The 27120-nt window shown below is 41.3% G+C and overlaps 1 protein-coding gene across 1 annotated transcript; it reads right to left on the reverse strand.

Moving 5' to 3' along the window:
* Nucleotides 1–4248: 4248 nt before the first annotated feature.
* TRMT9B (tRNA methyltransferase 9B (putative)) lies at nucleotides 4249–26841 on the reverse strand. The gene is made up of 4 exons (XM_065947405.1): nucleotides 26800–26841; nucleotides 19516–19670; nucleotides 11477–11650; nucleotides 4249–6581 (listed from the first exon to the last, which is right to left on the reverse strand). The coding sequence occupies exons 2-4, from the start codon at nucleotides 19667–19669 to the stop codon at nucleotides 5569–5571; spliced, it is 1341 nt and encodes a 446-aa protein (XP_065803477.1). The 5' UTR covers nucleotide 19670; nucleotides 26800–26841; the 3' UTR covers nucleotides 4249–5568.
* Nucleotides 26842–27120: the final 279 nt, after the last annotated feature.

Raw genomic sequence — 27120 nt, forward strand, 5'->3', positions numbered from 1 at the left:
CGGTATGTGATGGTTTGCATTTACCAACCTCAGACTCCCAGTGCTTCTTTTCCCCTCCCCCTTCGGCAACCACAAGTCTGTCTCTGTGTCGGTGAGTTCTGTTTCGGATGAGTTATTTCATGAAACGTGTTCCGCAGAAGGCTTGTGCTAGAGTATGTTAACATGTCAAGGGCAAGCTCAGTTAAATCCCGGCTTACTTTAGGGGAAGCCTTAAATACGCTCATATGCATTGTGATTCTCTAAGAGGGGTTTTTGTAGATTGCTTTTCTCAAACAAAACAATATAATGTAGTCGGTGCATGATGAATATGAAAACTGCTCCTGTCTGGCACTTTTCAGCTCAGTTAATTCTGATATTCTGTGTATACGTGTGCACGCATGCCAAGTCGCCTCAGTCGTGTCCAACTCTTTGTGACCTTAAGGACTATAGCCCACCAGGCTCCTCTGTCCATGGGGTTCTCCAGGCAAGAATACTGGAGTGGGTTGCCATGCACACCTCTGGGGGATCTTCACAACCCAGGGATCGAACCCATATCTCTTATGTCTCCTGCATTGGCAGGCGGGTTCTTGACCACTAGTGCCAGCTGGGAAGCCCCTGATATTCATTACTTTGTATCGTATTTGTCTGGCACATAGTGGGGTTCAGTAAATGGAAGGAATGAAATATCTGAATAGCCCTCTATTTTCTGAATAGCCCTATAAAATGAGAAAATGGTAACAACAATTTTTAGAGGATCAAAGAGTTGGATAAAAGCGGTCACAGAGTATTTTGTGACTCTTTTTTTTTTAAACTTAAATGGAAAGAGATTTACAAATGAACAAAGTTAATGTAAAAGATAGGGGGAAATATGTAAGGGATTCCTGTCCAATTACTGTCTAACTATGGAATCTTGGTTTAACCTTACCAAAGCTTATTTGTAAAGGGGATAATCACTTCCCTCGAAAGGCTCTCACAGCCTGCCTGGTGCCGTGACTGGTGCTGTATGGAGCTATAGGTAAGTGCAGAGACTGGGAGGCAGACTGCCTGGGTTTGAATCTCAGCCCTGCCCCTTGCCAGCTGTGTGGTTCTTACTATGCATGTGGCATTGGACACTTAACTGATCTCTTTCTGACTCAGTTTTCCTAATCTGCAGAATGGGAACAGTAAGTATACTTAGCAATGGTCAGGATTACAGATAAAATAATACACATTAGATATTTAAGAAGCTAGCTTCTCTTTATTATTTCCTATTTCCTTCACAACAGGAGAGAACTGATCAGGCTTGCCCTCATTTGTTCTTCCCAGACTGTAGCTGCCTGGCCAGTGGTTACACCCCACTTCCTCCTCTGCCCCCCAGACTGAGTGTTCACAGCTCATTTTTAAGGAGTCCCCTCTCACTGCTTATATGTGGAATCTAGAAAAATGATACAGATTAATTTATTTGCAAAACAGAAAGAGAGACACAGGATGGTACTGGGGGGAGAATTGGGAGATTGGTTTTGACATATATACATGACTATATACAAAATAGATAATTAATGAGAACCTACTGTATAGGAACTCTCCTCTATGCTCTGTGATGACCTAGACGGTAAGGAAATCCAAAAGAGGGTGCATATGCATACGTATAGCTGATCCACTTTGCTATGCTGCAGAAACTAACATAATATCATCAAGCAACTATACTGCAATACAAATTAATCTTTAAAAAGTAAGTGAAGCAAAAGAAAAAAAGCCACATAGTCTATGATACCTTTTAAATGAAATGTCCAGAATTGGCAAATCTATGGAGACAGAAAGCATATTAGTGGTTCCTTTAAGTTGGGGGGACTGGGTGGGGCATAGCTAAAGAATACAGGGTTTCTTTCATCTGCCAATGATGAAAATGTTCTAAAAATTTATTACAATGATAGTTGCACAACTCTATGAATATACTAAAAACCTCTGAATTATATACTTTAAATGGGTGAATGGTGTGGTATATGAATTACATCTCAATAAAGCTGCTATCAAAAAAAGAGTACCCTCCCCGACCCAGATCAACAATTAAAGGGTAGATCCTCTGCCTTCCTCCAGAACTATTTATTAAAAAAAAAAAATCTGACAGGGCTTATTCTTTTTGTGGCCATGAATATATAAGTACATTAACATTCCTGGCTGATTTATATTGGGATTATTTTTTCTCTGGATTACTGCCAGTTTTTGCCCGTTCAATTGATGATCAGTTAAAACCCAGAGGAAGTCTGGACGTCTAGAATTTGGAAGGACACAGAAAGGCAAACTAAAAACGGGAATCACACACCATCATGTGCATAGGAATGTGTGGTGACAGGGAGGACTGAACCAAATTGACACTCCAGGGCGTGTTAGATGGCTTGTTGGTGACATGCTGGTATCATTAGTCATTTCAGTGACAGTGTTAAAAGTAAAAATTTAAACGGGCCACTTGCTTGATTCTTACTCTAATGTTATTTTGCATCCTTTGTCTGTGATAATGCACTTTCCCCCAGATCATTTGCTTATATGGAATTCCTTAAGTAGGCCAGCAAGGAAGTGATGAGCCCACAGAGGATTTTAAGGACCTTTCGACATGCTTCCTTCCACATCAGATAGTGGCATCTGCAATGATACCAGAGAATAAAGGAGAAGCAGGAAAGACACTCCAGTGTGAATAATGGAATCTTAAGTTTTCAAAGTATGTACTTTGGATTGAAAAGAAAAATCTATAATAGAGCAAGTTAAGGCCGACTAAACACGCACAAATGCTGTGTGTGTGTTTAAACTCACTTAGGTTTGTATTTCCTTTTGGGTATAGTCCTAAGATGAACAAGCTTTTAAATGATCAAGATATTTACATGTATGTATCATGTATATATGAAGTATAAGGATATATTATCCATATGTATGAAAGTGAAAGTGAAATTGTTAGTCGCTCAGTTGTATCCGACTCTTTGTGACCCCATGGACTATAGCCCACCAGGCTTCTCTGTCCATGGAATTCTCCAGGCAAGAATGCTGAGGTGGGTCGCTGTGCCCTTCTCCAGGGGATCTTCCCAACCCACGGATCAAACCCACATCGCTTATATATCCTGCATTGACAGGGAAGTTCTTTACCACTAGCGCCACCTGGGAAGCCCCAAGAATGCTAGAGTGGGTTGCCATTCCCTTCTCCAGGGAATCTTCCCGACCCCAGGAGTAAAACCTGGGTCTCCTGCATTGCAGGTGGATTCTTTACTGTCTGAGCCACCTGTGAAGCCCACATATATGTAAAGAATCTGCCTGCAATATAGGAGCCGCAGGAGATGTGGGTTAGATCCCTGGGTCGAGAAGATCCCCTGGGGGATGGCATGGCAACCACTCCCTTGTTCTTGCCTGGAGAATCCCGTGGACAAAGGAGCCTGGTGGGCTATAGTCCATTGAATGACAAGACTGAAGTGACTTAGCACACATGTATGCATGTGTGTGTATACACACACATCTCTCCAAAGACAGAAGTGAGATTTAAGAGTGTTTTTCACATGAATATACCAAAGAGAGATTATCAACCGGAAAGTCAGTTGTTTGCATACAAAATAATCTGGATGAATAGAATCCTTGTGCTCGCAGCTGAAGACTGAAAGATTGCTAGTATTAGTGTTTTCTTTTATTTATAGCCTTGTCAAAATTATATGAAAATATTCCTCTCTCAAAAACCATTCTAGAGAGTTAGCTTATACAAAATGGTGTGTGTGTGTGTGTGTGTGTGTGAATGTGTGTAGGAGGTTGCACATAAAGGTTTGCTCAAAGCTTTTCTGGCGCCGTCTAATGAACTGAGTCCACGTAAGTGGTGGAACTTATGTGGTGGCTTCCCTCCCAGAAAGTTGTGACTTTATAAACAGATTTCAAGCAGCAAGGCTGGTAATGAAGATGTATGTGACAACAGACTTCAAGGAGAGGAAAAATCCACTCATAATAGAAGGGTCATCAAGCCTTAATTGTAAGAATGTCTCTGACTCTGAGAACATTTCTTTCCAACAAAAACCCCACTTACACTCACGGCTTAATATCCTCATTTAAGAAATGGGAGACATTAAATTAAATTTTAATTTATATTCCACTTTTATGTTTGTTTTTATCGTCCCTCTAATGCAGACTGTGTGCAGAACAATACAAATCATAGATCTCATTTCCACCCAACAACCTCATCAACCGAAAAGGTGATGACACAATCTTATTTTGAAGCCAAGAGAGTAATAAAATAAACCTCAGGACTTTCAGATGCACATTAAAAATAATCCTTTAAACTTCTTTGAAAGTATCATCAGTATTTTTAGTTAGAGCACAATCACTGAAGGGAAAAAGTTACACTATTTTAGTAATTTCAGTGGAAAGCAAAACAAGAATTGGGTATCCTCCAAGTTTACAGTAGCCCATACAGTAAAAAGACTTTTGTCAAGTGTTGATTCTCTCCTCATTAAGGAACTGTCTGAGACTGTATTCCTGGGTCAACTCATGCCTGCTTTTCCTAATCATAGCTATGTCTCAGTATCCATGACATGGATATAAACAGATCCATGGTTAAAACTAAACAGATGTGGTGATCAGGCAGTGCCCAGCTATCCATTTGTCTATAAAGTGGCAGAAATTGAACCTTTAATTAGTAAGATTTGATTGTCTACATTCTTACTACAACCATTAAAATGTAGTCCCTTTCAAGGGGATAAATGCCCAGATATTATTTTTAAGAATCCAGTAGTTAGCCCTCCACCAAGTCCAAATATCTTGCTCCTTAATGATCTACTTGTTTCGAGAACCAAAATAAAATGCTGCTTCAACCAGATTTTTATTTTCTAAATATCCTTTCAGTGCATAAGAAAAGCATCATTCCAGATGAAAATTCATTAGTCAGTCTTGGACTTTCTGTGACTGGATACTCCTGCTTCTAATAAGGTTGGAAAAATACCTCCTGGATAACTTACAATGTCTTCTAGTGCCCACATATCTACTCTGCATGCTGACCGTGCCTTTAAAAGCCTTCTGGGCAACATCAAAAACCTTGTGATTTATGTACCTTGAAGCAAGTTCATTTATCATTTGGAAAAGTTCTCAGAACCCTGCTTGTCTCTCTCTACTGTCTCTCACCTTTCTAAAGACTTTAAGCAGAAGCAAGGCCTTGGCCATGAAATAATTTATCCCAGTTGTGCAGTGGTAAATTATAACTAGAGCTAGGAATTGCCCCCTTACTGCATACAAATGATGTTTTTACAAGGCATACTTAAAAGCAGAATCTTTTGAAATCACTATATAACACTGAAAAACATGTAAACATGTATTGTTAGAGCAATTCGGCCATATATGGAGTTCATGTTCTATTGCTTCTTCAGATCTCTTCTATTAACCTTTAACCGTAAAGACTTTGTCAGATGCTTTAGATAGCTAACCACTGCGCTTGACTGAAAAGATGCTGAATTCATAGTCTCTACAGACCAGAATAAATGGATTAAACACAGACCAGATAACAGCATTGGATGCCAGTTGCAGGGACCACATCACACACCCGGTGAGAAGAACGCGGCTCCCCTTTTGGAGGCCGTGTCTGAGATGAGCCCGTCAGTCACAGCTCTCTCTCTTCTCTGCGATGACACACCAGTTGCCATGGTCGTTCCCAGAGCTCAGAATATGGAGCTCGGACACGCTCTCCTTCAGCAGGCCACAGAGCTCACCTTCTCGAAACACGTGGTAGTAACGCATAAAGGCTCTGGAATCCAAAGCATCGGGCTGCTGTTCTTCGACAGGAATGGCATCCCCTGGGTTGGAGTCTGTGGAATCTGCTGCAGAAACCCTCCTCCATAATTTACTACCAGGAGCGGTGCCCTCTTCTACGTTATCTTCATCCACACAGTTCTCCTTAGCATTGGTGCCACCCAGAAAATTCCCACCTCCGTTTCTCCTCATGACTCCAGGATGGTCTCCGTTTAGCTGTTTGCGTGTGGTGGGCGCCCTCAGCCACTCCAGAGGTCCTTGAGACGGCTCCACAAACACTTCCTCATCTGCATTTTGCTCTCCCGTGGACGAAGTCTCTGGATGACCCAAGTCGAAACTTGAGTGTCTTGAAGGCTGGATGGATATCGTGCCATTGGCCCAACTTCCTGTGTTTTTCAGGGGCCTCACTTTTTCAACTTGCTTCCTCAGAGTGGACTCATCCAGAGACCTAGAGGAAAACCAGGAGCGAAACGATTTCCCCAGCGTGCTGTAGAATCCGTTTTCTCCCTCGCCTTCCTCGGCAGTACTTGCGCAGCAGGCCCCAGCCAGGACGGTGTCGCAGTCCACGCTGTGGGACCGCTTGGAGCCGCGGCGCCCCTCGAAACAGTCCGAGCAGCGGCAGGCGGAGCAGGGCGGGTGCTGGGGGGGGCCTCTCCCTCTCCCTGGCTGGCCGGCTTCCGAGAGGGGTTGGGGGCACAAGGCTTTGTTCCATGGAACAAGCACGTCTTGCTTCTCAAAGTGCCGGTTCTTCTGTTCCATGGCCCAAACGTAAATCATCAGCTGGCCTCCAGGAACTAGGATCCTGGCCATTTCCTTTATGGCTCTGATTCTTCTTTGTTTTGTGGAAAAATGATGTATGACTGGAAAAGAAGAAACTGGATCTCAGTGTGTATTCACGTTTATAGACTAGTATTTCCTATATAAATACTAGTCTACACACTTATAGACTAGTATTTTCCACATAACAGTGATGCAGTTTTGACGAATACTGGAGTGGGTTACCATTTCCTGCTCCAGGAGGTCTTCCCAACCCAGGGACTGAACTTGCATATCTTTCATCTCCTGCATTGGCAGGTGCATTCTCTGCCCACTGTGCCACCTGAGAAGCCCTTGACATGTAAGTACTCCTTATTTCCTGAAGCTTGGGTAGGTGGTAGAAATAGCACAGACCTGGTTTTCAGGAGAAGCATAATTTTTAACTTTGTTTCCTATATCAGCAGACCCTGGAGATACTGTGGGTTTGCTTCCAGACCACTGGAATGAAGAAAGTCACACGAATTCTTGGTTTCCCAGTGCATGTAAAGGTGATGTTTACATTATACTGTAGTCAGTTAAGTGTGCACTAGCATTATGCATTAAAAAAAATGTAGGTATCTTAATTTAAAAATATTGCTAAAAGCTGCTAACCATCACCTGAGCCTTCAGAAAGTCATAATCTTTTTGCAGCAATACACCCAAGATCACAGGTCACCATGCAAAGATAATGATAATGAGTAGGTTGAAAATGTTACCAGAATTACCAAAATCTGACCCAGGGACACAGAGTGACCAAATGCTGTTGGCAGAATGGTGCCAATAGACAACAGGCTCAGTGCAAGGTTGCCCCAACCTTCCATTTGTAAAAATGCAGTGTCCGCAAAGTGCCATAAAATGAGATATGCCTCTACTCATTAGACAGCTCATCTTGGACAATTATTTAACTTCTCTGGATTTTGTCTCTTCATGTATAAGAAGACACCTAGAATAAACAATCTGTAAGGCCTCTTCCAGTTTTAAAATCCTATGAATTTTGTTAACCAGAAGAATGACCGGTGTGAATTAATAAAATTTGAAAGGGAGAGCTAACCCTACGTTAGGTAAATGTTCCCTAGTAGAATTCTATGAAATAACTTGTTGTTTTAATGAATGATTTGTACTTCTGAAGCATCACAAGATCAACACTGCTGGTCAGTATTAATACAGTTAATCAAGCAAGTATAAGTAGAGAAAATGTTAAAAAAAAAAAATTCTGTTTAGAAAATGCAAAGATAAGTCATCCAACCTCCAGACCAGACGACTGCTTATTAATAATGTTAATATAATGTGAAATTGTATTTATTTAAGAAAAAGCAACTTAGAGATCACTGTTTTACTTGCAGTTCTTTGCAGGTTAAAGTGAGTCAAGTGGGACTGCCTGTATCTAGTCTTAGGGGGGTTATTAGATGTATTTTTATCAAACAGTATTTAGGAAGCACTAGTCTGTGAGCTCCTAGAGTTTAATCACACCGTGTCAAGAGAAAGCATCACATTATTTTTCCACACACAAGCTTTCCACACTTACCTCAGATATGAAATTGGCTCTAAAGAGAGTCTGGACATTGCTGCTCAGATGTGAGTACAGAGCAGGTGAAACAGTGCCTGTAACCTTCGCATAATGCAGAGGTACACATAAATCGCTTTAGTTTACACGGCACAGAGAGCTAGGAAAAGTCTAAAGTGAGATTACTATATAGATAAAGCTGTCAAAGGGAGATTATACAAGAGGCACACTTTGTATTGTTCCCAATAAGGTTTGCTTCCCATCAGCAGAGCACAAACCCTGGCTTCTCTGACTATACCATGCACGAAGCTAGAGGCAGGAGGTTCAAATGCATTTAAGTTATTTATTTATAGCTGCGCTGGGTCTTCGTTGCTGCATGGGTTTTTCTCTAGTTGCAGCTACTCTCTGGTTGCAGTGCGCAAGCTGCTTATTGCGGTGGTCTTGTCGCAGAGCACAGGCTCCAGGCCTTGCAGGCTTCAGTAGTTGCAACACACGGGCTCAGCAGTCGCAGCTCCCGGGCTCTCAAGTACAGATTCCACAGTTGTGATGCACGGGCTTAGTTGCTCCCTGGCATGTCGGATCCTCCCAGATCAGGGATCGAACCTGGGTCTCCTGCATTGACAGGCGGATTCTTTACCACTGAGCCACCAGGGAAACCCTCAGATGCATTTAGAGAACAAGACACCAGTGTATTTTGTCCTGGATCTAGCAGTGACCAGCTTTGTGATCGCTGACTGATCACCTTACTTCACTAGGTGTCAGGCTAGTGACACTGAAGAATGAGCCCTTTGCAATGGTCAGTTTTAAAGCTTACAGTCTTTTTTTTTTTTAATTGATGTCTTTTAAAATTTTTGTTATTTTTTGGCCACACCATGCAGCAAGCAGGGCCTATGGGACCTTAGTTTCCCAACCAGAGCTCGAACTCAGGCCCCCTGCATTGGGAGTGCAGAATCTTAACCACTGGGCCACCAGGAACACCCCGCTAGAGCTTACACTTCTTGAGTAGTGTCTTGGTCAATGAGCCAAAAGAGGGCAGAGAAGTCAGGACTGAGTCAGACTTAGGACCGGACTAGCATTCAGATCTATGACTACTCCTGGTCGTTAACATCTTCCATAACTTGCACCTAATTCACCCTGAACCTTCCATGGGTATGTTTTCTAAACGCAGTTGATCCTTGTCACCTGTGGATTCTGTATCCACAGATTCGCCCACTCACTAAAATTTTTTTGTAACTTCAGAACTCTGTACGCTCAGCATTTTTGTGGTCATTCCTTGACATGCATAGAACAGCCAAAAAAAGTCGAGCTTCCCAAGGCACATGTTCCCAGCTGGGGTCCAAGGAGATGATCTGCCTTCCTGTCTCAGCTCTGGCAGTGTCAACAAGTGTCCTTTTCATGGTCTATTTAGTGCCACATGTTTTGCATTTTTGTGTTTTTGTTCATGATTTCTCTGTTGATTAATTGACAAAAGTATTGTGACCAGAGGCTCACAAGAACCTAATCCTGTATTTCCCCTGGGAGCAATGGTTCAGTATTTGTTAATTCAGTGTTCACAGGGCATTATAGAACATAACTACCGTGAATAATGAGAATTGACTGTATTCTTGTGTTTTGACCGTGAGAGGGGAAAAAAAAAAACACCATTAAAATAGGATGATTTTAATACAGTAATTTCTTTTTAGCAGACTTTATAGGCTTTCAACATTTTAGGATTCTTAGCTTCAGAAGTTTTGTTTTTAAGGAAAAATATCTTTATACTTTTCATTCCTTAATATTGCTTATGTGATAATCCATTTTAATACCATAATTTCACCCAGGAAATATCTGAATCGTTTATATATTTAACATATAATACTAAGTAACTTTTAAGCCAGATGTTTTAGAAAAAGAAAAACTTATAATACATATAAAATGTATTACACATGCCTGTGCGCACATATTCTATTAAGAAACATTGTAAATGTAAACTAAGTGGAACTATAAGATGTGTTTATATGAATTATCACCAATGTCAGGAAACTGTGTTGAATTTTAAAGAATAGAGAAGTTCTTGTTGTTTAAAAATCATAATTTAAAGGCAGAAGTAGCACTTGGTATGTGTATCCCATAGGATAGGGTGTTGATTGAACACATGGGTAGGTTGAATTAAGCAACTGGATCCCAGAATCATATGAGGTTACGCATAGTCATCTTAAAAGTCCTGTTATATCTTGGTATTTTATGATGTATTGTTATTTAATTTTTCAGGTGTGTCTCATTTGACTATAAGTATTCAGAATCCATGAGTTTAGTATGAAGCAAATTTTACAACCTCAGCACTATTGGCATTTTTAAACAAGCTAGATAATTCTTTATTGCAAGGTAGTGGGGATCAAGTTGATGACTGTTGAACATACACACTCAGTTGTGACAACCAAAACTGCCTCCAAACGTTAACAGATATCCCCTGGGTGGGGGGACAATATAATTTCAAGTTGAGAACCACTGGCATGAAAAGTTGGTTGACACCATTTCAATATATGGACAAGTTTTTATAAAAACTTTATCATCCTATTCTAAAAATAAGTAGGAAGACTGTTTCTTTTTGTTATCTGTCAGTAAAACATAAGGAATGTATTAGGTTTGATGCTTACCCTCTCATATGATTATTAAGAGACATGAAAAATATATATTTATATATTTTAAAATATAGTAAAAATATATTTCTTCATGTTAACCAAGAAATGCCAACATACATCATTCTAAATAAGTAAATCTGTATGGACATAGGAGAGACAGTTCAGTGACCTTTCTCCTAGTTTTAAATGTAAATGCTAACTGGAAAATGACCACAGTTCATAAAAACACATGCTGGGTTTCCACTGAAGGAAACATTTTTCACTGGAAGATGACAGCCAACTGTTCTCCATCTGCTCTTCGGGCAGGAGACTTCAGCTGAACAAAATGCAGGACTCAACAATGTACAACATGGAACATTTTCTGAAAGAGCAAAGTTGGTCAGCAGCCCCACGCCCGCAGCGGTGGTCCGCAGCACCGCCTGTTCGTAGGTAGCTGACGGTAGAAATTCTACAACCGAAGTAAACAAAAGAAGAGCAAGCACGTCTCTGACCTCTCTGCAGTTTCTAGTTCTTCAGGTAGCATGACCAAACCAAAAACTTTCTTCCTTTCAAAGAGTACAACTCTAATACTTCCTTATTCATAAGTGGAAGAAACTGGAATGGGTCATCCAAAAGAAGAAAGCAATAGTTTGAGGGTTAAACTAGATAAAAGAATCATATGTACCACTGTAAGTACACTTGAAATTAAATCATTCAGTTGAAATATTTTTTTAAAAATTAAATAAAATGAATTACATGGATCTTTCTACAAAGAATGGATATTGAGTTGCGAGAGTGGCCTCAACCACATAGCATTATTCTCACAGTGAAGAGCGAAGCTGTGATGGGGTTGCCTTACCGCCTATGGAGATGATGGCGTCGAAGCGCTGGTCCCTGAAGGGGAGGTTAAGGTTGTCACACACCATGACTTCACAGCCTCTGCTCCGGGCAATCTCTACCAGCGGTGCACAATAGTCACAGCCCATGGTGTAGACCTGGCTGTTCACTCTCAGATACTTTCCAGTCCCACAACCTGTAAGAGAAGAGCCTGTGTTGGACGCTGTCCTTAGTGGAAAATGCAATACTGCCGGTTACTTTGTCTTAGGGAATAGCAATAATTTGATACAGGCCAACCTTAGAGAGATTGCGGGTTCCATTCCTGACCGTGGCATTAAAGCAAGTGTCGCAATAAAGTGAGTCACACGACATTTTTTTGGCTCTAGTGCATTTAAAAATGGTGTTTACGCTGTAGTCGTTTCAGCAGCATTAAGTCTACAAAAACCATGTCCATACCTCATTTTTTAAATAGTGTATCGCTAAAAAATGTTCACCATCATCTGAGCCTTTAGCAAGTCATAAACGTTTCTTCTGGTGGAGGATTTGAAATACAGGGAGAATTACCAATATGTGACAGAGAGACCCACAGTGAGCAGATGCTTTTGGAAAAATGGTGCCAGTAGACTTGATCAAGGCCAGGTTGCCACAAACCTTCAATTGGTGCAAAACGCAATACAGTATCTGGGAAGTGCAATAAAATGAGATCTGCCTCACTCACCAAGACAGAACCCAGCATGGATTGAAGGTACCCACAGAAACAAAAAGAAGAGCCTTCAGAGAGCATGGACGTGTTTTTACATAGAGAAAAAGAAATGGAAATGGGGGAAAGAAATATTATTTACTGACTATTTAATAAGGTCATGTCCATAGGGCTTTCTTAACTTGATAGCACAACCAAGAAATGTCAGCTGGCCCCCAGCAGATAATAATAGCTGCCTAGTATTCTAGTGACAGGGTCCAGTCTCTCTATAAGTTACCTTCACATACATATTTCTCTAGATTTATGTGTTCTGGGCATTTAGTCTTGTGTTATCAAAACTTCTTACCACTTGCCACTGTGTAAAACAGACTACTGTTAACAACTGTTCAACTTTTATAACAACTTATAAAATTAAGTTATACAATAGAACGGGCCTTTCGAAAATTTAGAAGTTGAATGAGAAAAGGGTTTCAGTATCTTTTAATCCAATCTGTTGTCAGTGCTAGCTCTTGTAAGTTTATTTTTTTAAAAACTTGTTCTATTTATTTGTTTACTTATGGCTGTGCTGGTTTTGTCACTGAGCGCGGGCTTCCTCCAGTTGCGGAGAGAGGGGCTACTCTTCGTTGCCCTGCTGGCCTCTCGTGCTGGCTTCTCTCGTGGCAGCTCCTAGGTTCTAGAGCACCAGCTCAGCGCTGATGACTTGCCCTGCGGCATGTCCAGTCCTCCGGGGCTAAGGATCAAACCTGCGTCCCCTGCGCTGGCAGGCACATTCTCAACCACTGGACCACCAGGGAAGTCCTCTATCAACTCAGGATACAACTCTAACAAAGAACTATTTTTTCTTAAATGGACCAGTTTTGACATTCACTTTCTGGTGGCAGAGACCCAGATAATAATTCAAGGTTTACACAGTGCATAGATTTAGATCAGTCAGATTTCCCTGATATTATGCTGACATAAAGAAATGGTCATCTTGAAACAAAATCTTCTGTGGTCTAGTGTCTAGCATTCTGTTCTAGCACCAACATATCATCTGTTTCTTTTTTCAGAAATATTTAAAGATCTCATTAGAGCTTATATCCCTGCCTACCGGCATTGGCTATAGATTTTTTTGCCTGAAAGATAGTTAACCACTATTCAAAGATGATTCGGTTGCTGCTTTTGAAATACATCACAAACTCTTTGATGATAACTCCTTAATAGGAGCTATTCAAAATTATATGAGACACTAAAAACATAATTAAGATTCGCCAATGCCAGCTGAGACACTGGAGAGCTTGTGAATAAAAAATAAGATTTCCAACTTCATTATTTCAGTGTAAATGATTGAGGTCTTAGAAATATTTTAGATCTCATAGCCATACTCCCTAAGAATGCTTTTGAGAAAAAGGATTCAATATGTGAGAGCAATCATGGGGAAAATATAATCCATAAAGTATTTTAAAATTGAAATTCTGAACATTTCAAAGATGATGCTCATATTTTAAGAAAAATAACCTTGTAAACTTTTCTGCTGTTCTGAACTGGCTCAGGGGATATATTTAGAAAAATAAAAGGGGAAATTACTTCCAAGATGCTGATAAAAACCGGTTCATGGAATATTAGAGCTAGAGGGATGTGTTCAGAGAGCATCTGGTAGCAACAAGGAAACTGAGGTCTTCTTAGATCTTATCATCTCCTGAAGTGTTTCCAGTGCCCTGATGCCCTTGATTTATCCCATATTCACTTCTTGGTGTGTGTGTAGGAGTGCCGTGCTGTTCTGCTTGCAGGGATCTTCGTTCCCTGACCAGAATTGAACCCTGAGCGCCGAGTCCTAACCACTGGACACCAGGGGAATTCCCTCATATTCATTTCTAACAGCATTCTTTTTTTAATTTTTTTGGTTCTGAATACCTTTTCTTTTTTAAATTGAATTGCTTTACAATGTTGTGTTAGCTTCACATCCCCTCCTTCGTGGACCTCCCTCCAGCCCCAGCACAGAGCGCTGAGCTGAGCGCCCTGCGCCCTTCAGCAGCCCCCCACTAGCTCTCTATTTTATCCATCATGGTGTATGTTGGTCTCTGCTGCCCACCCCATTCATCCAGCATGGCATTCATCTTTAAGGGTAGTAATGGGACTCCTGAATACAGTGCAATTATCTGTTTCCTAGGTGCCGACATGGAGGTGCTAGAGAGGGGAGATGTTATCCTAATGAGGAAATGAAGAATACTGCCCAGCCTAGTCACCCCATTATCTTAAACAAGCAAGAAGCAAATCAGACCACTTTTGATTCGGCAGCTCCTGTACATAGCAGTCATGCTCCTTTACAAACTCTCACGAAATGATAACCTCCTGTAGAACCGAAGAGCTACACTAGCAGGTGTCTGCATGCTTCCGTTCCCCTCTATTCTGTATTCTGCACCACAGAACAGCTGAGGAAGAAAACAGATAATTACCTCAGTTCAGCAAGATGTTTTGGCCCATGGTGAGTAAGTACTTGCTAGAAATAATTAATCTGAATGTTCCCTCCGAAGTTTGCAGAAAGAGCTACATTTTTTAAATTGAAGTTTTTTCTTTTTTTTTGGCTAAGACCGTATCTGAAAGAGAATTCTCTTTTCCTCTGGGAAGAGGAAGAATACAGCCTATTTATTTCTCCTAAACCTTTTGAAGTCAGAGATGAGGGAATATGTTTTTTTCTGTAGGCATGGTGCCTGCCCCTTAGTAGGAGCTCTTAATTTTTATTGACTCAGAGAAGAAATGGTAATTAGAGAATGACTTAGCAAAATAAGTCTGATCACAGAATATGGAAAAAATAATTGAGAGTTAAAAGGCATAAAGGAACTCTGATTATTGAAAAATCAGTTTTAGTTATATGCACAAAAATAAAAATTTGTAAACTGTTAGGATAGTTGTCTCTGATGTCAGGTAAAAAGGTCACCTTGCTCAGAAAGGAATCTGGCTCTAGTCTTTATTTTGCTTCTAAACTAATCAAAGTAAAGATTTTAACCCAAAGGACACCCACCAGGTACCATGTTCTTTTTAAATATTATAGTCTATTTTTATTCATAATTTGTCAGTTTAAGACTTTCTTGAGTTGAGAGGAACATGAGTTTTATATATAAGGACAAGGTTATACTAAAAGGGATTGGCTAGCCAAATATGGTTCTGTTTTATTTTATTTTTTATTGGAGTACAGATGGTGTACAATATTGTGTTAGTTTCAGGTGTATAGTAAATGAACCAGTTATACGTATACTTATATCCCCTCTTCTTTTTAGACTCTTTTCCCATATCAATTATTACAGATCATTGAGTAGAGCTCCCTGTGCTACACAGCAGGTTCTTACCAGCTATTTTATATATAGTAGTGTATATGTCCATCCCAGCCTCCCAGTTTATCTCTGGCAGGTACCCTCTCTTAATGGCCTTAAGTTACTAGCCCATTTCAGGAAAAGGCTGCCTTGATTCTACAAATTACAGTATTTCCTGAGGGTACTTCCATTTCTGCTGCCTTTGAATCTTCAGCGCTCTTTATATTTAGACACAGTTGCTCTCCCTTCATTCCTGATCCCTCCCTGAAGACATAGTTCCTATCAGGAACCGTCATCACACACCTCAGCAGATCAGCTTCTCTAGGGAACAGGGTGATGTGCTTAATAAAATTTAGCCAATAAACAGTTGCAGTACTAAAATAGCATAGCAGGTAGAGAATCCCTGTGTGGGCAGCTGGAGCCCAGTTACCTCTGCGTGTCTATTCCCTATGCAAAGTTTTATTAATCGTTAATACTGGAGTGGGTAGCCTATCCCTTCTCCAGCGTATCTTCCTGACCCAGGAATCGAACTGGGGTCTCCTGCATTGCAGATGGATTCTTTACCAACTGAGCTGTGAGGGAAGCCTGAATCATTAATTAGAAATTGCTAATCTAAATGCCAGTCAAATTAGCCAACATAGACTATTGATTTTTTTGACTAAGTGGAAAACCTAGAAAGAAAAAGTATTTCCTTTGGAGGATAGCTCTGTTGTTCTATGGGCTTCTCTGGTGGCTCAGTGGTAAAGAATCTGCCTGCAATGTGGGATATGCAACTTCAATCCCTGGGTTGGGAAGATCCCCTGGAGGAGGACATGGCAACCCACTCCAGTATTCTTGCTTGGAGAATCCCATGGACAGAGGAGCCTGGAGGGCAACAATCCATTGGGTCGCAAAGAGCCGGACACAAGTGAGTGACTAACACTATAGTTCTGCTTCCTTTTTCCTACTAATCCCTTTGGGCTCCTTTCTTCCCTTTTCATTGATTTTTCTTAATTTCAATTTTATTTTTAAACTTATCTTTCATGTGTAATTAAAATATTCCTACTATTTGAGTGGTAAAAAAGCTATAAAAAACACAAAAGTCAAAAGATACAGATGAGTAAAATACCATTTGGACTTCCAAGCACAGTGGTAAAGAATCTGCCAGCCAGTGCAGGAGACACAAGAGACGCAGTTTCCATCCCTGGGTTGGGAAGACCCCCTGGAGGAGGCAATGGCAACCTGCTCCAGTATTCTTGCCTGGAAAATTCCATGGACAGAGGAGTCTGGTGGGCTACTATCCATGGGGTCACAAAGAGTCAGACAGGACTGGGCTACTGAGCACACAAAAGAACATTTACTAAAGTGATTTGCACAGGGATACTTAAAGAATGTTATTTGTGCTGTAATTTGTGGGAGGAAAATGTAGCAAACAACATGCATATCTGTTGGTGTTGTGTTATTAGCATAGAGAGCTATGCAGCTTTTCAGACTCAGTAGCTATATAAGAACAAATGCTGTGTTATGCCCAGTCGGGGCCGAGTCTGCAACCCTTTGGACTGTGCTCTGCTAGGCACCTCTGTCCATGGGGTTCTCCAGGCAAGAATACTGGAGTGGATTGCCATTCCCTTCTCCTGGGGATCTTCCTAACTCAGGGATAAAACCCTCATCTCCTATGTCTCCTGCATTTCAGGGGGATTCTTTTGATCTCAATATACAAAAACAAACAAAAGCTAGCTATATAGCAGTCTATATAACATACTCATTTGTGTAATTGAAAAAGGTAAGTCCATCCATGCACACACTTACATGTACAAATATATTTTTATGTGAAGTATCCCAAGATTAAGCAAGAAGCTAAGAGCATAGTGCCTCTGATGTGGGTTACTTGGTGCTGGGAGACTGGGATGGGAAGATAATTTTCACTATACATTTTTTGTACCTTTGTTGCTAAGCTATATAAGTGGATTACCTATCAAAAAAATTTAAGCAATTTGTATTCCCCTAATATTCAAACTGTTTACTCATATGGTTTCATCATTGGGGGTTATTGGTCTTTTTCATACTGACTCTGAAGAAGATTCTGTTGATTAAGAAAATTACTTTTTTTCTATCCGATATGTTGTACTTAGTTTTACCTAGTTTGATTTTGGTTTTTTACTTCCCTTACATTTATGTCCAGATTTTTGCCTTGTAGAACCTTTTAAATTGTATGCACTCAAAAATAGCAAGTGCAGTCAATCTTCATTACTCACAGACTCAGGATTTGCATGCTCATCTATTTGCTAACATTTATTTGTAATGCCAGAGCCTGTACTGACAGTGCATGAATGTCTTTAGACAGAAACACACATGAAACAAGATTAGGTGTTGATCAGTTGACAAAAATATTGTGACCACAGGCTCATAGGAGCCTAATCCTGTATTTCCCCTTAGGGCACCAATTCAGTGTTCACTAATTCTGGGTTCACAGGAGCTTTATAGAATCTGACTTCTGTGGATAATGACAATCAATTGTATTTTCTTTTATGGTTTCTGACTTGTTTTGTGCCATACATGGAAACGCCTTTAGCTTTTGAGAATATTAAAAAAATAACATAGTCATCATTCAGCCCTTTAATCACTTTCTTTTCTTATTTTTAAATCTTTGCTCCATTTGGAATTTTTGATGTAAGGTATAATCAGGCTTCCCTGGTAGCTCAGACGGTGAAGAATCTGCCAGCAATGTAGGAGACCCAGGTTCAGTCCCTATGTTAGGAAGAAAGGAATGGCTACCCACTCCAATATTCTTGCCTAGAGAATTCCATGGACAAGAGAGCCTGGTGGGCTGCGGTCCATGGGATCGCAAAAAGTCAGACACGACTGAACAACTAACGCTCACTTTTTTTCATGAGAAGGTAGCTTATATATTCTGTTGTCTCCAAACCTTTTGATCCCAATTGATTTAAGATCCTGGTACTTTGCTTATATTATGAGTGATAAGAGTTCCAAACCCACCGCATCTTCTGAAAACCAGTTTTTGTTTTTTTTAAGTTAACACTATAGAGATATTTTTAGAGATTCTCCACTTCTACATGACATGTACCCCTTCCCCAAATTCTACCCTGCTCGAACCATCTTTAACAAGCCAAAGCCCTGGGCACATCTATTTCTCTTACCAGCATTTTGACTGAATGTCAGATTAGACAGAACTTGTGACTCCATACTTATAATTCATATAGGTCCTCTGTACATGCAGTTGCTAGAGAGCAGATTTAGGTGGGAATGCTTCCAATGAAATCATATCTTGTCTTTAAACTTAATCTGAGATCTCCTGGGCTGTGGTTACCACTTCTGGATTCCAGAACATACTGAGCCAAAGACCTCCCAGGAAATCAGGGATTATGAAGATATGATCTAATTTATGTTCCTATAATAAAACACCTACAGCATAGTTAAGGGAAAGGATTCATGAGATTCATAAGAGGTGATAGGGCTTCTTGTGAGTGTATGTTCATCACTCAGTCATGTCCAACTCTCTGTGACGCTATGGACTGTAGCCCTCCAGGCTCCTCTGTCCATGGGATTTCCCAGGCAAGGATACTGGAGTGGGTAGCCATTTCCTTCTCCAGGGGATCTTCCTGACCCAGGGATCAAACAGATTCTTAACTGTCTGAGCCACCAAGGATCTCAGATAGAACCTCTACTATATACACAATCCTGGCTCTTCTGTAGAAGGCACAAGAACCCCTCAAGGTGAGCTACCAAAACACTGTACTTACAAATGTGAATGAATCTACATTTATTAAAAGGGTCAGTTTCACAAGCGGCCACTTCAGTCCTGGCAGATTCAGCGAAGGTCAGGTTGATTTTGTGAAAGAATATGCACAAAGGCTCTGAGAAGACCGCCTCTGTCTAAGTGTAGATTTGGGGGACTTTTATACTTTCTCGTGCGATCTCATGAATTTCTGCTATAAAGTGAACATTCTAGGTGCAGACATGCCAAGGACACGGTTCTAGACTTCCGGTTAGAACAGGATGAAAAATGAATCTGAAAAGGAAAGGCACGATGGAGTATATGCACATCAGACTGCGTGGCCCCGCCCGGGTTACCTATGTCGGCGATGAGGCTGCCTGGCTTCTGCTCCTGGAGGAACTGGCGGACGCGGGGCCAGGCCTTGCTCTGCAGGTCGCTGAAGTAGGGCGCGGTGCTCTCGTACACATCATGCACGTGCTGCTTCTCCAGCTGGGCGGCCGCATGGTCCATCCTGGGGAGAGCGGGGCCATGCCAAGGGATGCGGTTCAGAGCGGGCACCAGAAACGGCTGATGGAGATGCAGGTTTCCTAAGATGGGAACTTACGACTGCCAAGGCTGTGCTGTTTTCATCCTTTCTTTCTTTTTCTAAAAAAATTATTTACTTTTTAATTGAAGGATAACTGCTTGACAGAATTGTGTTGGTTTCTGCCAAACATCAACATGAATCAATCAGAGGTATACATATGTCCCCTCCCTCTCTTACAAACTACAAAGAACACAGCCTTCACCGGAACCTCACCAGCATTGTCGAAAGACTAGCAGACGTGTCGCTGTTAGCTGCACATCTTCAGAAAACAGTCATTTGTGAATGAGCTAACTGTAATGTGTTTCTGTGCAAGATGAGTCCTTAATTTTGGAAACATAAAGGCCTTAGCAGTGGTTCACTTTGGATAAAGCTCTCTTCTCTTTGATGCTAAAGAGATTAAAATTTTATAACATGCATTTCACAACTCCAGTCCAATCACAAAGCCCGATTGATTCTACCTTTTGAATGTCTTTGGATTCTAACCATTTTCTTTACATCCTACTGATTCTGTTTTAGAAAGACCTCATTTCTTGTTTCAGTTACTTCAACCACCTATAAATGGGGTGGTTGTTTTTTTTTTTTGTCCCTTCAGTCTCTTTCCTTCAGTTATGCCACAACTGTTTTTCTAAAAACATAAAACTGCGCTGCTCCCTATCTTAGACTTCTTCAAAGGCATTTTATGGCTTGTCTGCTCAAGGCCGGGTGTCTCAGGAGGGTATCCATGGCTCTTTCTGATCTGGCCTTCACTTACCTCTTGCAGTGATTTCTCACCTTCCTTCCCCAGCATCGGGGCACGTGTCATACTTAGTGACCTGACGTTTCTCAGACTTGATGCATCCTCTGTCATCCAGGGGCTGGTACAGACTTTGTGCCTTACCTGACTGACTTCTATTCATTCTTGGCCCAAGCATCACCTCTTCCAGAAGGACTTCTCTGACCTCCCATGCAGGATAAGGGCAGTCAGAGAGCAGTGGATAAGACTCCACCTGCCAGTGCAGGGGACACAGGTTTGGTCCCTGGTCCAGGAAGATCCCACATGCCGTGGAGCAGCTAAGCCCATGTGCCCACACAACTACTGAAGCCCGCACACCCTAGAGCCCAAGCTCTGCAACCATGAGAAGCCCTTGCACCGCAGCTAGAAAGTAGCCCCGACTCGCCAAAACTAGAGAAAGCCCACAGGCAGCAATGAAGACCCAGTGCAGTCAAAAACTTAACAGAAAAATTTTTTTAATAAAAAGGATTGGGGAAAGTAGAAGAGCAGGTCTTCGAGGCTTCTGTTCGTTTAGGGTTTGGTCTTTTAATTATTCTCCTGTGGCATGTGAGTGAGGATATCCCAGGGCAGCAGCCAGGGATCAGACCGTGGCTTTGTACCAATCAGTATTAAAGTGTTTTTATCACTGAAGAACCCACTTGGCCCCATTGCTGCTTACCAGCTGGCTCAGTCCCTCCCCTTCTCCTCTTTCGTCCCATGCATCCTCTGTGGTTACTGAATTTTAATTTTTTTGGCCACCATACATGACATGTAGGATCTTAATTCCCCGACCAGGGATCAAACCCACTCCCCCTGCAGCATGAACTTGGAGTCTTCACCATTGGACCAGCAGGGAAGTCCCCACTCACCACCTTCAGCGTCCAATCCATTGACAACTTTTTCTAACTGAAGTATAGTTGATATACAATATTAGTTTCAAGTTTATAACATAGTGATTCAGTATTTTTATTGATTATATTTTTAAAGTTATTACAAAATAACGACTGTTTCCCTGTGCTATGCAGTGTAACCTTGTCGCTTATCTGATTTATACACAGTAGTTTGTATCTCTTAATTCCGTAACCTTACCTTGCCCCTCCCCTTTTCCTCCTGTCACCCACTTTGCTGTTTAGTTGCTTCAGTCACGTCCGACTCTTGTGACCCCATGCACTGCAGCCCACCAGGCCCCCCATCCATCAGATTCTCCAGGCAAGAATACTGGAGTGGGTTAACCACTAGTTTGTTCTTTCTATCTGTGAGTCTGTTTTTTTGTATGTGTGTTTTGTTATGTACATTTGTTTGTTTAATTTTTTAGATCCCACATGTAAGTGAAATCGTACAGTATTTTTCTTTGTCTGACTTATTTCACTAAGCATAATACTCTCATTGAGTATTGTAAGCATAATATCCACATTGTTGCAAATGGCAGACTTTCACTCTATTTTGTGAATGATGATATGATGACATTCTCAAATGATGAGAATGATGATATACTCATTCCATCATTCCTTCCACTGCAAGGAAGAGCTTTTCAGGATTTACTCTTAAAACAATTTAGCAGTAGGTTATCCTTAATTGGGCTTCCCTGATAGCTCAGGTGGTAAAGAATCCACCTGCAGTGCAGGAGACCTTGGTTCAATTCCCGGGTTGGGAAGATCCCCACTCCAGTATTCTTGGGGTTTCCTGATGACTCAGCTGGTAAAGAATCCGCTTGCATTTTGGGAGACCTGGGTTCGATCCCTGGTTTGGGAAGATTCCCTGCAGAAGGGAACAGCTACCCACTCCAGTATTCTGGCTTGGAGAATTCCATGGACTGCATAGTCCATGGGGTCGCATAGAGTCAGACACAACTTGGCAACTTTTAGTTTTCACTTTATCTTTAACTATTATGAGCCTGCCCACAGTCCCTGCAAAAAAAATCTGGCAACTCTTAACAGAGTACAAATCTCATTTGTGATGTCTGACAAAACTTCCACCCAAACTGAAGCAGCTTATATTACACCCTCAACTAGAATACAAAGTAAACATATGGCTGCCTATAACTGCCTACACATGAGGAAAAACCCAAACACTGAAGGCTTTTCTCTGTAATCAAAATCTCAGTAGACGTAGGTCTGTTTAAAATTGTCCCCCCTTAAGGAATCAATTAGGTAGTACAGTCTTGAGAACTGTAAAACAAATACATTTTACTTCATCGCACTTGCCAGTGTTAAGGGTTTCCCAGGTGGCTCAGTGGTAAAGAATTAGCCTGCAAACGTAGGAGACCCAGGTTCAATCCCTGGTTCAGGAAGATTCCCCTGGAGAAGGAAATGGCAACCCACTCCAGTATTCTTGCCTGGAGAATTCCATGGACAGAGGAACGTGGTGGGTTACAGTCCAGGAAGTCACAAAGAATCAGGCATGACTTAGCAACTGAGCACACACACACCAATCAAGTGACAATAATCATGAGCTTGAGTCCCTTCAATCTGCCTCCATCTGCAAGCTCAGAATCTGTAGTATTTGAAGAGCACCACATGAAGACCCTTCTCTGATTCTTCCCCAACGTTGCCCAGCTTCTACCATAAACAAGCAACTTCAAAGAGCTGTTTGAAAGCATGTGAACAATATAAATCTGTTTTGTTGTATTTTACACTTAATATTATATTCTGCAGAATATGTAGCTAACTGTGAAATTGATTTGCAGAGCTGGGGCCATCCAATTTGACATTCTTGACACTCTGGATTTATATTTCCTGCTGTGTGTGTGTGTGTGCATGCTAAGTTGCTGCAGTCATGTCCGACTCTGTGACCCTCTGGCCTGGAGCCCACCAGGCTCCTCTGTCCATAGGATTCTCCAGGCAGGAATACCGGAGGGGTTGCCAAACCCTTCTCCAGGGATCTTCCCGACCCAGGGGTGGAACCTGCTTCTCTTAAGTCTCACCTGCATTGGCAGGTGGGTTCTTTACCATTAATGCAACCTCGGCAGCCCTTCCTGCACTGTACACGTATGCAGATTCCTTGTGAATTTGGTCCTGTGACTAAGCTAGTAAGACCAGTACTACAGCACTCAGCGCAGGGTTCCAGCAGAAGCTAGGGATGTGGGGTTTGCTTTAGCCAGGCTCCTAATCTGTGTGCTGACAAATTTGGAAGGGAGAATAAGTCACAGAAAGTGATGCCCTGCGCATCCGAGAACTAGTTTGGATTTTCAGTGCAGTGGAAGGTGGTTCCCTGGAGAGCGGGAAAGGGGAGAGAAGTGCTAGGAAGCTATTAGGAGGGGTCAGTGGCTTGGTGTGTTTCCCGTGGAGAGAGGACCAAACAGAGAAACGTCAGCGCTTCTTCCTTCTAGCCACAAGGTGGTCAGTAACAGGTCACAGATGTTTGGTTTTCCTGTTTGGGGCGTGTAACTAGGGTAACACTTCTCCACCCAGCTTGATTCAGGCAAAGCCACGGGATGTGCTTTGACCATTACACGTGATCAGAAAAGATCTGGGCAGAGGAAAACTTCTGGGCAGAAGTTTTACCAGCCAGAGTGTGTGTCTTCGATCCTGGAAGCACCAGCCCAGGTCTCCAAGTGACTGCTCTTGATGGATGGGCAGTGTGCATGTTTTTAGCCAGAAATAGGGCAATACACAGCTCATCATAAGAGATGTGGATTATCTACCTAGATAATGGAAAAGTAAAATCTATCAGTCATATTCTGTTAGAAGATCTCTTGTTACTATATGAGTTTGTCCTGTTTTTTCCTTCATAAACATTAACACTTTTCTCATTACTGTAGATAGAACTAAACTGGGAGAAAACTGAATATAATTCTGTCTCCCACTTCTTAAAATTAATACTGTGAGCCAAGGAAGGAAAGGAGAGAGGCAGGGAGAAAGGATGCTAATATCTGTGAACCTGAGAGCACAAAGGCATCAAGGTGTTGCTGAGAGCACTTTTCTGTCAACACGTGTGTGTGTGTGTACTGAACAGTAACATGTTAGTTTGAAAAGTAAGAGGATCTGTCAATGGTAGTAGTGAAAAAACATTTGGAGGTCTAAGATTCTAGGGAATATGTAACCTGTCCCCAAGCCTGAGCCTGTGCATTTATGACCATTATTTACAGGCCTAGACATTTTAGAAATGAAATACTTTTAAAAACCTGTGCTTATCTGCTCTTCCTTTGAGGAACTGTACTTCCCTTTGGACTCCAAGTGATGTTGGAGCCTGCCAGTCATGTAGGACAGGGGTGGACACATGACCTCATTTAAGAAAATCATTCCCTCTCCCCTGGGAAACTGACCAGAGATAGTTGAAGCCAAATCACTAGAGGAAATATCCTCCAGTTTCTCCTAAGTCTTACCTTTCCTGAGGTTTGTTTTGTTTTTCGTTTTTCCTATTCTATCAGCTACTTGGTATACTCTCAACAGATCTCTTGCTTGAGGAAGAGTTTGTTTTGCAGGCTAAGGACTTTAGTTATTTCAGACTTGAATACATCTTCATGATCACAGCATGGACCTTGGGGGGTTCCACGGTGGAAGAGAGGTGCTGCACCATCCAGAGTCCCAGCAGGACTTGGCTCCCATAGATGGAAGGACTCTGGTTGGAGTCCTGGCAACAGACCCCTGGGATGCAGTGTCCTGTTGGAAGCAGTGCCAGTCTAAGAGCAGAGCAGATTGTTGTACTGCCTCCATCTTTGCTTCTGCTACATCTTTTTTTTATGGCCACAGCTTAGTATCTGAGCTATTATTACAGCTCTCTTTGTCCCCCTGTCTCCCTCCCACTCCCCCGACTTGTCACCTCTGATACATCCATAATGCGGGAAGGTTGCAGTACTCTTTTTTCAGTTAACATTCACTTGCTGGAGACATATCCTGTAGTAAAAGGCAGCTGCAAAGACCACACTGCATGATGCTGTTCTTGGCTTGATGGATGTAGCTTGTAATCTCCCTCCAAGAACTCAAGAAAAGCAGTTTAGAATCTCTATTTTCATGCTGGTACTGGATAATTTTCCTCTAATATCCATTTGATCATCTCCTCTCCCTGTTGAAAACCCTTCAGGAGACCTCTCTGGGACAAAGCTTGCACTCTTCCATCCAGCATTCAGAAGCTTCCAGGACTTGGCCTCAGTCTGGCTTTCCAGCCATATCCTCTTTCTGTGACAACTCAAATTCTCAGCTCCACCCAAAGAACTCTACTCACGTTTCCCTGAGTGGGCCTTGTTTATAGCTCCTCATTCAGGTCTTTGCTAAAGTCAGCAGGCTCTTCTTTCTTATCTGTAGTGCTTCCCTTCTGAAATCTTACCTGCCCTTCAAAGTCTAGCTCAGCCTCCCCCTTCTCTGTAAAGACTTTATGGATAGCTATTAATAAGAATCATTTCCCCTAGTATTTCTATATATTGCATATTTATTATTGCTGCCACTCTTTGAGCATTTCTCCTGATTCTATCTTGAATTTTCAACTCTGTGTATGTTCCCAGCTCGATTAGAAGCTCCTGGAGGGCAGAACTGAAACTGGACTTCTCTTTTATATGTATAATAATGCTTTCACTCCATAGTTAACTGTAGAACCAGTGGATCAGTGAGCTCCATTTACTTAGCTCCCTATGCAAGAGAACAGTGCTTTACTCCAGATAAACTGGTCCTCAAATATTTGGTCATAAATCACGAATCCCCTGATAAGAGTCAAGAGGCTCTCAGAGGCTCCCAAGGCTAAAACTGAGCCTTCCCAGTCATGTTTTGTGTTTCATAATTTCCTTCCCTTGCAGAGGCCAGTTTTATAAAACAGTCCCAGTTTTATAACTGAAAACAAATATAAATACTGTAAATTATTCTCTTATTATAAATGCCACAGAAGACACATATTTTAAAAAGAGCATAGAGCTGCTTTAAATTTCAAAGATATATTCAAACTGTAACTCTAAAGTTTACATACTAAATCGTCAAGTCAGGTCAAAGACTTTACTTACATTATAAAAAGACTTTAGCATGATATAACTAAGTTTATTTAATCTTTTATAAAAATATTTAATGCATGATACTTATACCTACATATTATTTTCAAATACAAATTATACTGCAACCTTTTGTATGATAAAAAATCTATCATTTCACAATATGCTGACATCCTAGAAACACATTTTGTTCTCTAATAAAAAATTGAATACATTCTTGTTATTTTAAAACTAGTTTCAAATTCTTTTTTCCACCTAGTGCAAAAATAAACTCCAGCTTACTTTATATCACAATGTCGTAACTTTTAAATGATAGGAATTGGGCCTAATTAGGTTTACTGAATAAGCTCATATTATGTGAATTGCTGTAATAACTGAAAGCTACTAACCTGAGTCATCTTGTGATTACAGAAAATTACTTCTTGTCTTTTTGATTCATGGCAGTTTCCACCCTCAGAGAGTGACAGTTGTTGCTCATAATTTTCTCGGTGTGTAATGTAAACGCAGTTTAGTGGGAGGAGAATCAAACAGTGAGGTCCTTTCCCACGGTGGGCTGCTCCGTGTGAGTCTTCGCAGGGAATATAGGCTCTATTAGGAAAAGAACAAGTACTAAAAGTTCATTTTACATAATACAACTTTTGAACCAGCTATAGCCCACGCTGACCTCTTGACATATGCCTGAATTACCCAGAGAAGACAGGATTAGAATG

The sequence above is a fragment of the Muntiacus reevesi genome, chromosome 10, assembly GCF_963930625.1.
Source record: "Muntiacus reevesi chromosome 10, mMunRee1.1, whole genome shotgun sequence".
Classification (NCBI taxonomy): domain Eukaryota; kingdom Metazoa; phylum Chordata; class Mammalia; order Artiodactyla; family Cervidae; genus Muntiacus; species Muntiacus reevesi.